Source organism: Bombus fervidus, chromosome 18 (genome assembly GCF_041682495.2).
Source record: "Bombus fervidus isolate BK054 chromosome 18, iyBomFerv1, whole genome shotgun sequence".
NCBI classification, from domain to species: domain Eukaryota; kingdom Metazoa; phylum Arthropoda; class Insecta; order Hymenoptera; family Apidae; genus Bombus; species Bombus fervidus.
Window position 1 is genome coordinate 5,540,280 of NC_091534.1, and position 17,111 is coordinate 5,557,390.

General features: G+C 29.9%; 1 protein-coding gene across 2 annotated transcripts in view; it reads right to left on the bottom strand.

Annotated features, from left to right (window-relative positions):
* LOC139996655 (uncharacterized) overlaps positions 1-16,631 on the bottom strand; it is a 31,115-nt gene extending 14,484 nt beyond the window's left edge. The window contains exon 1 of one of the 2 annotated variants that reach the window (XM_072021169.1): positions 16,395-16,631. In XM_072021169.1, the coding sequence (XP_071877270.1) occupies positions 16,395-16,403 (9 nt within the window). In that variant the 5' untranslated portion in view covers positions 16,404-16,631. Of the gene's footprint in view, positions 1-10,580; positions 10,764-16,394 lie in introns of those variants that run through there. The other variant, XM_072021171.1, reaches the window with a different exon arrangement.
* Between the last annotated feature and the right edge of the window lie 480 nt (positions 16,632-17,111).

A 17,111-nucleotide genomic window follows, 5' to 3' on the forward strand; every position in this document is an offset into this window, starting at 1 on the left:
GACATCATTAACAACATAAAAAAAGCTAATTATAAAATTTATTATATTTTTAAAAACAGCTTGAAAATATGTGAAACAGAGAATAGAATGAAAATATCGTACTACCATAACTTTTATCTTATTCGTTGTTTCACACATTTTCATACAGTTTCTTTACTTAATAAATAAGTCTTATAATTAAGTTTTTTTATGCTGTCAATGAATAGTAATTATCAGTAATGTTAATGACAAATTGATAATAGTCGAATGTAACTAAAAAATAATGTTTTCACAGTTGATATTAGTTAGCGATAATAAAAAAATTTTTCGGCATCGATAATGTAATGATCATAGTTAATCAAGTGTAATTAGGTTAACCAAATTATAGTTAACCAAAAAAAAAAAAACTCCTGTTTCATTAATATTAATATTATTTAAATATTAAATTTCTGTCATCGATAATGATTAGTTGTAGGTAAAAAATATTTTAATCAATATAATATCATTTGAAACATTATTTCGAGTAATGTGTAGTGTGTGAGATATTTACATGGATCGATTAAAACGAGACACCCTGTATAACACCTAGCAACTTGAATTGTTCACTCAAATAAGAATTCCAAATTTTACAAAATATTAAGTTTTTATTAAAAAAAGTTCTATCTCTTTCGTTAATCATAACAATTAGCCGATGCTTGGAAAATAACATTTATCGTGTGCCATTGATATTTAATGATAAATCAGTAGATGTTTTATGTATGTACTAAGATCGTCGACGTGGATAATTTTAATTGATTTTCGCGGAAAGCTACGTAACTGTTACACTTTTCGCTAGCTCTTATAGCGCCTTCAATTTTTCCTTTTTCCCTTTACATTTTTGTTAAAAACTGTCAACGTGGAGATAAACGAGATTTGGAAATATTAAACATTTGTATGATTTACAAATAACGTATTTATTATGGTTCCCTGTTTCCTTTCCATAGACAATGAAAAAGACAATGGCGAACAACACTAGTTCCAAAAAAACGTGAAGAAACCAAAGAAACCACAAACTAGCGAAGATATGATGATATATTGTTGTACTGAGATATATCATAATATATTTATTTTAACATTAAGTATAATATGATAGAGAAATGTTGAATTTATTGAAAATATTGAAAATAATATAAATATAAATATATTAGCGTATAAGTTATAAAAACTAATAATACTTAGAGTATAAGTTATAAAAATTACATTGGCAGCACTGCAATATAGATACATGTAGGTAACATGTTAAAAAGCAAGCGAAATTCTACTAAACGCGCACTTGTGTAAATGAAGATATACGTACTAGTCATTAAGATTCACCGCAATAAATAACATACATACATATTTAAAGAAGGCAAAAAAAAAGAAAAAAAAAAAAAGAAAAATAATGCAGGTAATAGTCGTACGTTGTATCTGACGATTGACGAAGAATTCTGGTAAAGGAAGGGACAAAAAAAGAGAAGAAAAAGACACGGACAGGAATCGAGAGGAAGAGAGGAGGGTAGAGAAAGAAAGAAAGCGAGCGAGCAGGCGAAACCCCACAGAGAAAGAGGAAACGAGAGAGAGAGAGAGAGAGAGCGAGAGAGTTGCGCGTACCTAAGACACGTTATTCTTGTTCATTTCCAAGAATAAATCCGTAAGAATCCAGCTGGTCGCACAATACGAGTTTCTCTTAACAAAATACGCTGCTCCCTGTGTCCCTCTCCCTTCCAAACATTTTGCAAGCTTTCCGATTCACTCTAGGTCCAATATACCTGGCAAGCATTTGTTTCAAGGAAATTTTCACTGGAAACTGTGAAATCTTATCTGAAGACTCAATCTTCCTTTCAGAATTCTGCAATATTTATCGTGAAGATTTTTCACTGCCAACATGCTGCATTTGTAGATTGTACTTTGCCATCTTTGATGGATCAAATCTTAATACTAATGTCCTAAACTTTTTGTACGTTATGCTAAACTATTTTTATGAGAAGCCGTACGTTTTAAACGAACCTCGACTCGATTTAGTTTTGAATAAATCTTTGAAAAAGTTTATCAATATTCATAATGAATATACGTATTTTATGCAAGTACAAGTATCATTGAATAATCGGACGTTGAATAATGTACATCGCTCATATTACACATATATAATAATATATGTGTATTAATAATGTATATGTATATATATACATATATATTAATAAACATTGAACTGCAAATTTTTATGCATTTTCATATTTCTATGAATATAACTAAAAAAAAAAAAAAAAAAAAGAGAAGAAAAAAACATAGAATCTGAATAGAAATTCGTTCCAAGTAAACTAAATATTATAAGTACTCTAGTTTGAATATTTTTACATAATTTTACATATCATATGAATTGTATGTGTAGTTTTGCGCTTTCAAATTTCCTAGAAATACAAATCACGCATCTAATAAAATATTGAAATGAGAAGAAATTAATTACTGTTTATATCGCGATCATGATTCCTACTAACGAAATTGTTCTGTCCTGGAAATAAATATGTCATACTTTTATCTTCAACGATTACTGTGACACGAAAGTTTAAGCAATAACGAGTACGCGTTACGTAATTTGAGCATGTGTATTCGTGGAAATTGCTATTCCAAAAACGTGTTGAAATCGAGCAAACTCACTGAACCCATAAATTTTATGAAACCTTTACCCATCAGAAAAGTGTTCCCTACTGATGATACACGAAGTACAAAAGAGGAACACCTGGTCGTGAGTCATAATTCTGAGACCTATATCCTACCAGACCATGTGACGTTTCTTTCACACAGCCATTCGTATCCTCTGACCGACGAGAACCTTTTATATAGTCCATTAAGTAGTTAGTTTGTTATTTATTTCTCTTTTGGAATCCTTTGGTATAGAGTTTGCATGAACATAACCTATTCGCAAAAGATGGCGCTTGGAAGGGAAAGTTCCCTCTCATCGCCCAACGAATATTCCACTAGTTCGTTAAGTATTATATTATTAACCGTTTGATAATGTTCTAGGAAGTATTTTACTGTAACAAATTGTTTGCCAATTGTTCTTCGCGATATTTGTTCTTTTAGGTGGAACTATATATTTTTTATACACCGTTCGATTTAGTTCTTTAATTTTTTTAATTCTCTACAAAAAAGTACCAAAGTGCTTGTATCTGAAAATTATTGGTTTTAGAAAAATTATTGGTTTTGTTAAGCTAAACTGTATTTAAATTAGCTATCCTCGTCTTTCATACGATAAGTCTTGCGAGGTTAAAATTAAGATAATTTTTTTAAACTAAAACTTTAACTAATGTTTAAACCAATATCTTTTTGTAGAGAATCAAAAAGCGTATCGAACAGTGTACGGAAAAATATAGTTCCATTCAAAAAAAGCCACGTATCCTAACTGTTACAAGAATTCTAGAGATTATGGTATAAAAGTTGATATATTTAATTTAAAAAATTTGGTTACGAATAAACATTGTAAATGATGAAACTTTTTCGCATTACGAGCAATAATTACCCACGACGAGAATTTTATTTTGGTTAGGAATAACTATTATCGATGACGGAAATTTACTTGTATTTAGCAGTAACCAATATAGATGAGCGGAATTGTTTTTCGTTACTAGTAATCATTATCGATGACAGGAATTTAATTTCGCTTACCACTAACCATTATCGATAACCCGAATTTTACTTTGGTTACGAATTACCTTCATAGAGAATTAACGATTTATCGATTACCGGTAATCATTATCGACGACAGAAATTGTACTTTGGTTACGGATAACCATTACAAATGATTACAAATTTAGAGTTCCCTCTCTTTGTTCAACGAATCTTCGATTAGTCCATTAAGTGTCATGAACCATCTAATAGTGCTAGGAAGTACTTTATCGAATTTCTAGGACTTTTCTGGCGTTCCCTACGAAGAATCTACATAATCTTTCGTGTTTGGACTTTACATATACGAGGTGGGGTTCTTAACTGGAACTACTTCGATTACTGCGTAAGCAATGACTTTCCTGAAAAATATTTCGGGCAAGAGTTGTATGATGTCAAGGGAGATAATTTGACGTGATTAGTTGTTTCATAGGAGAATGTGTAGAGGGCACACGAAACCTCGAAATCTTTCCGCCATTATACGTGCCTTTTGAAATAGTTTGTCCCGAGAAGTTTTTTCATAAAATGAAATGAACAAGCCAGATATTTAGGAGATCTCATTTAGCTGAGACAGCCTGTATGTTGTACCTTGTTCTCTCTGCTTTTGAGTTCAGTAACACAAACCAATTTCACTTCTTTCCTGCTTTTTTTACCTGAGATTCTAATCGTGTATCTAAAATCTAACACCTAACCTTGCATTTCTCTTTCAAATTTATATCTTTCTTGTTCAAGTGCTTGTTTGCGAAACTAATAATTCTGATGTACAGTCCTTCGCCCGGCAGAGATACTATGCAACCTAATACGTGATATTTTCAAATTTTCAAAGTATTTGTAAAGTATTATAGAAAAATTAAAAAAAATTTACTTGCAAATTTACAAGTATTCTGCATGTGGTGGACGATACGAGAAATTTTCTGTCCTCAAATCTGCAGCTATATCTCCACCGCAGGAGTTGCCAGTCCTGTGTATACAACCGTGATACGCACGCTTCGTTGTTCTTAATTCTTTCGAAATTTCCTTGTTTACTGTTTACACGATGACAGTAAACATAGATAGCGAAAAGTTAAAAATTCGTGCTTCCTCACTTTACAACGTTTAAATTTGTAGCACATACAGCAGAACGCATTTGTACGTGGAAAAGCTGCTGTTAGAAAGAGGCCAGCAGGAAAATGGTTTTAACGGTTCAAGGAAGGAAATGATTCGTTAGATGACGTGCCGCGTTCAGGACGTCCGTCTGTCGTCGAAGATGAGGAATTGGATGAATATATGCGTTCAAACTCACGAAAGAGGCCAGTTCAGTTGTAAAATTAAAACGGCGATTAGCTCATCGAAGAAAATTACCTTTCGGAAAAGATATTAAAATTTTCCTTGAAAAATTCTAAAACGTTTCCGGTATTTGATGTCTCACGATTTATTGATTTTATAGACACTGTAGCCTGATGTTTTATTGCGCGGAACGTTCGAAAGAGAGCCAGTTCGCGATAAGAAACATACCGATCGCTGGAAGAATAGGAATTTTGCTTTATACGAAACTGGACAAATACTCCTTTGTTTGGTGCGGAACTTCTGCCGTTTTCTTTAATACGTCGATTCTTGGAAACATTCTGTCTAACAGAGCATGAAGACGCAATGTCAACAAGGTCGATAATTCGTGAGATATTTCAGATTTTTATATCAAGTATCTTCCCTTTCAACTTAAAATATCTCACGAATTGTTGATTTTTTTTTTTATATTGTATCTTATTATCTTTTGACGTAAGATGTTTCCAAAAATCGATATGTGTAGAAAAAAGGAAAAAGAAGTTCCATTTAAAAGAATGAAACTGACCTTCATACGTCCTTGACGCATTCTCCTATGAAAAAACTAATCACGTCAAATCACGTCCCTTTCGAAATTATCCAACTCTTATCTGAAATGTTCTTCGTCAAAATCATGACTTTCGTCGTAATCGAGGTGGTTCCAGTTACGGGTCTCACCTTGTACATTTATCTATGCTCCTGTAATATTTCCACATTTTTTCAAATAGAAATAAAACTGGTATATATATATATATATATATATATATATATATATATATATATATATCAGAATTAAAAATATTTTTTTTCTTCACTATCTTGCATTTATTTTCTTCTTTTATTGCAAAGTCAGACAGTCCAACTTTAAAGGGCTCCCATTTCTTTTTCTTTATATATATATATATACATACATATATACACATATACATATACATTTGTGGTGCCTGTGTATTATCTGCTATATATATACATATATATGAAAAGAAAAAAAAAATGACGGCCCTTTAATCTGTCTTTGCAAAGAAAGAAGAAAAGAAAAACAAGATAAAGAAGGAGAAAGATATTTTTAATCCTTGACCGTGATGATAACAATACACGCATTGAAGGTGCAGGGAAAATTTGAAGCTAATCAGTTGAACCGATTTCAAGATGTTATGAAAGCCGTTTCAGATAACACGGTTTTAAAAAAGTGCTATCTAAATAACATGCGTCACGAGTCACCCTCAGAATTTCTAATTTTATTTATTATTTTATTCATGATTTATTTTTTGAAATTATATATCTGTGCATTTTAAGAAAATGCAAAAAAAAAAAAGGAAGAGAGAAATAGGAGAAACGAATTTTTTCGCATGTCCGCAGTGAACAAACGCTCTTTACAGTACTTAACGCTCTAGAAAGAAGAGAGAAAATTGGCAACATTGGCGCGTTTGAAAATATCACGTATTAGGTTATATTGGACCTCTAGTGGGCAAAAATCAAACGTCAGAATTGTTAGTTTCGCAAAGAAGAATACTTATAGTATCTACAGAGCAATGCAAGATTAGGTGTTAAATTTTGGCTATATTATTATTATTATTATTATTATTATGCTTATATGAGCGTATTTCGTTTTGACCAAAGTTTGACTTCTATGCCCTTAACAGACGCCAAGCTGCCTGAAGTTTGTTACATGGCTTTGTTGGATAATCACAGTGTTTGTTTTATCTTATGGAGATATCGGAGACATCGAGAACTAAGTCAACAAACACGAAAAATTGCAGTTTTATTCACGCAGTGAGCTATACGTATTTATTCGTAACAATAGCCTTGAATTGGTTACGAAAGAAAGCAATATTTCTGAAGTGTTTGTTATTTTATATTTTATGTTTATTGTATTTATTATTCTTCGTCGAATGGCTGAAAAATCGTGCGTATCGTTAAAAGTGCTCATCCTGGATGGAAGTTATTCGAGTTTATACCCGTCTGTAGCTACTCTTTTAAGTTTAACTGCTTTTATGTAAGCAAAGAAGATAATATCTGCGAATAACGTTACAGGAATACTCGTCGAAATACTGATTTGATTTTTTGAAGCATTTTGAAGTAATTTGAAAAATAACAAAATATTGAAAAATAAGAATTCAAAATTTGCAAAGGTTTTGCTAATTGTTGTACGTCGGTGAAGCATAAAAGAGGTTATTCATGGAACTTCATCTATTTTTCAATTCAGACGAAACAATAATAGCAGCATCACATTGGCAGAAAATCGAAATTATGCATAGAAAATTGATTAATAGATAGACGTATGTTTCTGCATGATAATACTCGGTCTGACGCATCAAAAATAACTACAGCAAAATTATCTGAATATGTATATATATATATATTGTCAAACTTTATTTACTTATTAAACAATAAATAACGAATTAAACAATATATTTATTCCGAATAAGAATTAAATTTATATAGAATTTATATATAATTAAATATTTATCATTTCTTACTTGCAAATAATATTTTATTTTTTATTTGCATTTAATTGGAAAACAAATGATGATATATAAATAAATGGTTTTTGGCGTTGCCCTACCTGTTTCATTTTGTACAACATGAAAAGATCATTAAATTAATATGTTTATTTTTCAATGGATAAAATCTTTCCGAACAAGCTGTCCCAAAGTCTATTTAATTTTGGTGTATTCATCAAAGCCAACAAACATTATTAAACATTACAAATTGTAATTTACGGTAATCTTTCTGATTGAAACGTTACATTTGTGTAAAAATAAATTTGCTCTACGACCGATAAATAATAAATAAAAAATAATTTTGTATTTGTAAATGACAATCAACTTCATTATTGTAAATAATGTATTCAGATATGTATGATGATATGTTTCTGTTTTTTATTAATAACAATTATTTAAAGAAAAATACAATAACGCCCAACATTGCCATTACCTTTGGCTAGATTAGCTACATTGGCTACGCCTTTCTCCAATAAACTAGAATTTCCTTTCACCTAACATTACTTAAAACTGTTTCTAAAGAATAAAACATTTCCTATATGAAAAATTCTAATTGCATTACTAAAGAATCATTTCTACAAAAATAAAAATAAAAAAAGATATATATTAATATATTTAATAATAAAACTAGTTATATTATAACAATTATATTTAATAAGCATATAAAACTGTTTCTAAAGAATAAAACACTTCCTATATGAAAAATACTAATTGCATTACTAAAGAATCATTTCTACAAAAATAAAAATAGAAAAAGATATATTAATATATTTAACAATAAAACTAATTATATTATAATAATTATACTTAATAAGCATATAAAACTGTTTCTAAAGAATAAAACATTTCCTATATGAAAAATACTAATTGCATTACTAAAGAATCATTTCTACAAAACTAAAAATAAAAAAAGATATTAATATATTTAACAATAAAACTAATTATATTATAACAATTATATTTAATAAGCATATAAAACTGTTTCTAAAGAATAAAACATTTCCTATATGAAAAATACTAATTGCATTACTAAAGAATCATTTCTACAAAAATAAAAATCAAAAGAGATATATATTAATATATTTAATAATAAAACTAGTTATATTATAATAATTATATTTAATAAATTTAATATATATATATTTACTCTTTATTTATAATTATATATACATATCAATTGATATTTCGCCAAGATAAAATGATAAGTGATTCCATTGATGCGGTTAGATAAAGAATACATGTATTGGTTTGAAGATTACTAAAAATGGTACTGTCATCTGATTTTAAGATAAACGATATATTATAAATAATATACAGATAATTACAATTAAACAGATACGACGAAGGTAAATGTAACAAATATATGCACAATATATAATAATATTTCTACTTCAATGAAAGTCGATATTGATTTTACCAAAAATTTTACCTTCATGTTTTTAATAATAGTAAACGTAAGAACTTAGAATCTAATTGAATGTAATTGGTCAGTTTAGTAGCAACGAAGTGATTACCAGGATGTTAAGTACTTTCATATATAATATATAAACACGTTACACTCCTATCCTCGTGACATTTATTTCGGTAATAAAAAATGTGATGACCGACAATGTTCGAAACGTGTCGTCGTAGATCGTGCGTTTCCAGAAAGCTTTTATGTTTCCTGAACAATGGGTGGAGGCCGATTCCGTTATTAGGAATACAATGCGTCCCATTGTGTATTTACGGGGACCCTAGTGGGGGAGATTTCGTGGTAAATTGCCGGGTTTTGTAGAAATCGTTCTTTTCGAGGTTGAACTGTTCCAACGTATTCTTTAAACATTGATATACCTAGCTTTTTGCATACACCACGTCCCAAAAAGTTCGAGCAAGCATATGAGTATTATTTATATCTGTATAATATAAACATATTTATAAAATACGTTTTTTTTGAATATCTAAATATCTGATTTAAATATTCTATATGTTTGTGCACGTTATGTGCACCCGGTAGATTCTCAGAATTCTGAATTTCCTAGAAATGCCTGAATATGTATGTCTATGTATGTAAGCTTCGCGTCTCTAATCGAATAAAAAAATTAAAGTGTGTATGTTCATAGCATTATTGGGATATTAATGGCGAAAAAGTAAACTCGAAGTAGGTGTTAAAGTATTCTCTGTGAAACTCGTGGCACGCATAGACATAAATAGTCTCGCCATAAATTGTCGGACTCGTTTAAAAGCGACAAGATTACGTTACGTTAATATATTTAAACATACCATAAAAGTAACGATAATGATACGCCTGTGAACCATAAACGTAGTTAGATTAACTCTTTTCTTTCCCGTTCTAATTCGTCAAACGAACATTCAAAATTTTCGCCAGAAACGCCCTCTACACTGTCGATAAATAATAGAATTTATTAAAGCAGCGAGTTCTATATTTATATATATCCCGTGATTGTAAACGAGAATACCAGCACGTGTCCTCTATTCATTTTTATTGGGTTTTTACTCTCTCGTGAAAGTTAAATAGACCCCTGGTAACAACCTGCTTCGTTTCAATAACAGAACAACGGCGAAATAAATAACATATCCGTATTATGGCATTATGGAGTACCAATTATCGCTAACAATAAGTACGCCTCTGTAACAATGCACTGGCAATAATTGAAGCAGCGATAGATCCATTGGAACGATTTCCTTGAAACGATACGAGACTTGAGCACGATCGCAATTTCAACTCGAACGTTGAATTACGAAAGTATCGAACTACTGTCTAATACGTATCCCACGGACGAAAATCTCACGTGTCCGCGCGTTTCAGCTTCCGCGGAGCGTGTCGATGTAATTTGTTACGATTAAACCGTAGTTTCACAGGAACGTAAATGATTTTATAATACGCGGCGCGTTACCGGGCGCAATCAAATTAGAAAGCCTAGCAAAGCGTAGGAATAGCAGTACGGGCTAGAATGATAAAGGTTACTAGAAACGAGCTGGCCGTTCATCGAGGTGGATCGAGGACTATTTCAGAGAGGATTCCAGGAACGTTTCGAACGGAGAAATCGAGAGACACGCTATGCTCCCATTTCAACTGGTCGCGTATATGGGCCTCATAGTGGCTGTTATCGTGTCTGTTACCTTGTGGTAGAGCCAGGCATCTTATCGCAAACAAACAAACTTCTTTATGGCGATTACACTCGGTTCTCTCGAATCGACCTTTCCTCGAATCGGCTGTCCAAGGGCGCGCCTTCCGATTAAGGTCGAGTCAGCGATTGTCCGAAATATACTTCACGCGATGCTAATACTGTTTTACATATCTCTCCCTCCCCTCTTTTTTTTCTTTTCTTTTTCTTTTTTTATCGTGTTTACACTACACACTCGTGTCGCGTTCGATTATCACGCTTGTTAACACTTTACGACTAGAATTTTATGTACATGCCTCTCATGGTAATAACGATACCAAACCGACGTTTATCAACGTTTAGATGACAACGAAGAACTATGACTAGCTATTTCGAATTTTTTGTCCGAAAGAGGTAAATAGTATATACAATTTGCCGAGTGTCTTTGATTTCTTTCAAACTGTAATATGTTGGAAAGGGTTATTAAGGTTAAACCTAACCTAAAAGTAACTACAAAAATAATAAAATTTATAAAAATATTATAAACGAAAATTAAGTGACAGAAAGTAAATAGAAAACAGTCACGGAAAAAGTTTGATCTAATGTTTACTGGTAATAAATTCAATCAGTCAAAAATAATAAAGATTGAATAACAAGAATGAAACTTGGTAATCATTTGGGTCGCTGTAAGTATCTAGCTCATGGTTAGTGCTCGGTAGCTTTTCAATTTCTGTATCATAATTGTACATCTCTTAACTGATGGCTTTAAATATGTTTTAGATTCTTATTTTCCTAGATTGAGGTTAGGTTCAGGTTTAGTTCTAAAGTAAGAATGTTTGAAAAAATCGAAAATGCTCACCAAACTATACGCTATTACTATACTGTGGATTTTTATGAAAATTTATATTTTCATGGATACAATTAAAAGAGTAGGACCTATTTAAAGAATTGTTTTTAATATTTTAGTGTTTGAAAAAATCGAAAATGTTCACCAAATTATACGCTATTACTAGATTGCAGATTTTCATGCAATTTTAATGCAAATTTGTATTTTTATGGATACAATAACAAAGTAGGACCTATTTAAATGGTTTAAAAAATTTTAAAACCTAGACAGAAATTTGGCTTACCTATTCAATATTATAAAAAGTACTACATTTTGGGTATTTTATATGTTTCTGTATATCATGTGCATTCTATCTGTTTCCTTAAATTTCTCACAGTTGCATAAAAATCCACAATTTAATTATTACCTTTCTCAGAGAAGAAATTCTAAATAATTATAGTTCTTCGTTGCCATCTAAAAATTGATAAATTATGGTACTACTGTAAGTAATAAATAAATATAAAAAAATATAAAGAAGTAGTAACTGCTCATAACATGGAACACCTGATTTTAAAACCTTCCCAAGAAGAGAAACATGCTTTCGTCAATCAAACTGACGTTAACATACGGCGAAATTAGTAGACAGGGATCGAAATAAACAGATGCCTTCCGTTTTCAAAAATATTCTCCTCGAACTTAGGTGTTTCGTTTAAAAAAATATCTGTTTTGTGGAATTTTTATGGAAACAAATGTTACCCTTAGGAATTTCTTTAAAAAATGTTCTCGTGGAACAGGTATTTTAGAGCCTGTGTAATAAAACTTCCATAAAAACGAGTTATTTTGGAACGTGCATTAAAAAAGATTCCATAAGCTGACTAAAAGTACCAACCTATTAGTACTATTTTTATTTAATTTTACTTAACAACATTAATATCATATTATTGATATGTTTATTGAATAAAAAACATGTAAATCATAATATAAGTGATTAATAGTTTTATATGCAGTATTTAAGAGAAAAAGAGTTTGTCAAAAATAATACTTAAATAAAATTTTGCATAGTTGAAATAAATTGAAATACATACAAATTCTATAGTATAATGTATAGATAACGTTCTTACCTTCCTAAATGTACATTTCAAATAGTAACACAAAGAAACTTTGAACTGTGGATCATCTACTTACATAAATATTACAAATAAATAACGTATTCAGAATATGAATTCAACTGTAATAATTCTCTAGTATTATTGCAATTCTAATACTATTCATACAACAGCATTCAGTATTTGTAATAGAGCTTTTTTAATGTTGATATACAAAATACTTGTTCCTGTTATAGAAACATTTTTATTCTTATATTTTATAAGTTTTACCCGAAGTAAAAATTTTCTTTCTCATCGGAACTTATAACGCGAGGACGTTTTCTAAAAAAAAAGTTCCATAGTACGTGTTTGAAATAGAACCTATTAAAAAGTTCCATAACCCTATCGATCCCTATCAATAGATATTTGTATTTCACTAGTTAACTGTGTTCAAAGCTTGAGTGTCTTGAGGTCATGGTAAAGAAAGTTAAATGCTGAGTCGTTTATGCCCATGCAGTCTTTCTCATGTTTTTGTGTCTTAAAAAACCCTGCCAACATTTTTGAACGCTACTTCAACTTTCTAGAATATTATCCAATAGTATTCACATGTTACCTTAATTTTTTTAAACAGAGCAAAATTTAAATAAAAATGTGGGAAGATGACAAATTACTTGAAATTACTGGTCGAAAATGACCCATTTTCATGTGCAGGTGGATGACTCATATGGAATATCTAGAAAATATGTAAAGATATCTCAAAGAACTTTACTTTTACTATGAAAAAATTAATATTCGTTTAAATAAAAAAGAAAAATCGATACTTCTATTTTTCTAACATATATTATACTAATTTCCTTTGTCTCGTACACGTTGAGCATGCGAATGACGCGTCTGAAGATGTCAATGAAAACAGCGAATACGTTGTATACATTTTTCGCTATTGTTGTCTCTCATGTAATTGCCGCCGCAAAATAAATATAGCTCTGTATCACCATCATCATCATCAACATCAGTAGCAGCTTCATTGACATGTTCCATATTAAGCACACTCAACGTGTTGCATATTGAATACATACGTATTTCGACAGACAAATAGTAATTACATTAACAAGGAGATGACAAGCACTGCGAAATCTCGAATGAGTTGACTGTATGTGCATTCAATGCTTCAGGTTGATGATAAAACAATTCCAAAGGAATTTGAGTGCATTTGATTTCGACAAATTAATCTTCTAAAGTAATTCTTGGTGTAGCTGTTTCTTCTTTTAAATGTTTTTATCTCAATTTCCACCCACAAAATGGTAGAACTATGCAGGAGCACTATAATAAATAAAAATGATCAAAAATTTATCAAAAGTATTTAATATTAAAAAAAAAGTATAATATCAATATCCAAAAATGTATGAAGTAAGATGTAAAAAAAACTTATTAGTTTCTCGAAAATAAAGAGCCGCACAGGCAAATCCTTTTAGGGCTCTTTCAGTACCAACCTAATATCTAAAGCATCGAATACACATATAGCCAACTTGTTTGAAATTTCCTGTTATTTGCTTGAAAGAAAAAACTAAATTTAACGGTAAATTTCTTCTGAATACACGGGAACAAGCGTGTATAATGATAAGTTTTTTTATGATTAGTATTTTTTAACTTGCTAAAAAATTTCACTGTTTGACTCGTCTGTCAAAATCTTTTATGCGCATTCAAACACAACAGTCAACAACATTGAACGACAGATTTCCAAGTAAAGCTGAAACGTGAATATGTCTTCTGCTTTTTACGAAATATTTTACATTGTTGCCAACTGATTCTGTTAGTTACTTCCGGGATATTGCAGGGTTCCATATTAATAAAAATTAAACGAGCACCAAACTTCACTTCTGCATATCCGTCCCCATTTTTTATTGCTATTAATTAAAAATAAAATTCTCTCCTTAACAATTAGCTTAAATTTCTAACAGATACCGAAGTAGAGACGTTAGTAAATTATATTAAGTTTGTATAGAATTTTTTGAAAGCCTAGAATACTAAAAAAAGTTGAGGTGGGCCCAAGGTTGCAGATACTATAAATAAAAAGATCCAACCACTAATAGAAATATGAGATAATATGGTAGATGAAAGAAATAGATAAGTGGATGAGTATGTTACTTCCAATGTACAGTTATAAAGGACTAACAAAGTTGATTACTGACATCTGTTTGTACAAGGATCTTACGTGAAAAGATATAACAGAAGTTATGAAAATTTAAACATAATTTTTATTTTCATCCTAATGTTGAACTGTATGTCATTGTTACAACGATTTTGTGTATAATATCGTCTATTAAATAATTTTTATCATAGTGTCATAGTATTAAAATTATGATCAACCTTCTAAATAATGATATATTAAGAAAGAAGTTAAATAAGTTAAGGAATAAATTTTAAAATGTAAATAAAATAAAATATAAGTAAAGGATAGATTTAAAAATAGAAAATTAAAGTGGGTTTAATATTTATAGGACCAACTTAAAGTTTTGCTTAAAAGATTATTTCACAATGTAAAGCACAATGGAATATATGTTATATGAAATAAGACGTACATTATTGCGGAGTATTACGCCCTCAAGGAAACATTTTCAAAATCGTAAATTTTAATTTTGTAAGCTCATAATCTTCTATAAAGAGAACACGCCACTACTAAGTTTACATTCTGTAAATATAAAACGAAAATGTGCTAAATTAGAAATGAGGAGATTTGGCGTAAAGACTTTTTCTTAGAAAATGTTGTTTCGTAAATATTTGCAGTTGAGAGCGAAAAACATCACAGATCAAACAGAACGCTTATTTTGTGTACTTTTCAGCATGACGAAAACTTGAAATAAGATTAATGTAATTACCAGTATTTCTCCTAAATGATTTCCCGTGCACAAAATGTAATGTATTTTACGGGAAATTATAATTAAAAGAGTTTCAAAGTTACAATATATTAATTAAAAAATTATTAATTGTAAGTAAAATAGCAATTTCTTAATATTTTGGATGTAAACAAGTAGCACTATCTCTCTGATATTTCTCTTTAATTCTTATGTTGTTTAACATCTTCTATTGTAAAGATAAATTACTACTGATGATTGCTACTGAATGCTACTGATTTATCTGTGCACTTTAGATTAGGTTCTCTATCAGATCTTGCAAGTATCATTAAATAGATAATTAAGATAAAGATGATTTATACGGTGAACAAACAGTAGTAAACAATTTACGAATTTTACGTTGAATACCTTTTTACTTTTTTAACAATGATTATCATAATATAGTGCTAATAATATGTGTTGTACTAATATAATATCTTAGAAAGGATAGAGATAGATAGAGAAATTGGAAAACTTACACGTGTAATTCTTAAATATACGATTGACAGTTTAAACATTCGTGATACTAAACGTAATGATAATATTATTAAAAGTCGTTACACACTCAAACATAGAATTAATATGGAAAAAGATTGCGATCGGTTATTTCTTAAATTATAAAATATACATATGTATCTATTTGTAAAACTTCTAATGACATTAGCAATATATTCACCAAGTATATAAATTTCTGTGTTCTGTACAATAAAATAATAGTAATAAAGTAATAAGCAGTGAGAAGATGTTTAACAATAACAACACAATATATTATATAAGATCATACTATTCATATAAAGTCAATGTCATTTTGGAACTTGTATTTTAATTAGTTTAAAGAAATATCAATCGAAAAAATATAATTGAAGAAGTATTACGCCATTCCTTTACGAATATTCTCCCTATTTAGAATTTTCGATTATATGAATTTATGCTATTTTAAGTAATCTACTTCCGGAAAGAGAAGTAACTATCGAGAAATTAGAAATTTGTATAAAAATAAACATTTAAAAGGATAAAGGTGAACGTACCTTGTACATTCGTTCTCGAAGCGTCCTCCCTCGTGTATATACAGTTACAGTTGCACAATATAAATATCAATTTTAAGGGAACTCTGAAACGTTTTTCACTAATCAAACTACGAATTTGGAAGGCTATCACTACTTAACTTCACTTATTCTACATTTGTAATAGAATTTGTGCAGAGATTCCGTTTCGGCAAATATGTTTTAGCGTCCCAAACGAGCTAGCTCCGCCATTGGCATTATTAGTTCTAAGAATCGACCACAGGGGGTGTTCAAACTCGGCAATAGAATTACCTCCAAAATTTAAATTGTTAATTTTGACCATTCAACAGTAGGAAGAGAATTAATAGATGAAATATGCTTCAAGAAGTAGAATTATGCAATGAAAGATGGATACAACGTGATATACTACGTACAATTTATATTTCATATTACGTATATTTATATTGTTATAGTCGTTGCTATAAATTACGGATATTTATCTATACATATACGTATACGTCTCCGTAAAAATATTGATATTTACAATTTGTACAGTTATTTAGAACTAAGAAATATCATGATCACATTATATCATTACTGTTATGTTATTAAGAGCAATAGAAAGCATTTACATTACAATTCATGATTAACATATATTAACTTAGCTTTAATAAATAAATGTGTGTCTCTAACATGAAATTCGTATTTCATATTTTTTTAATTTCTTAATGTACAAATTTT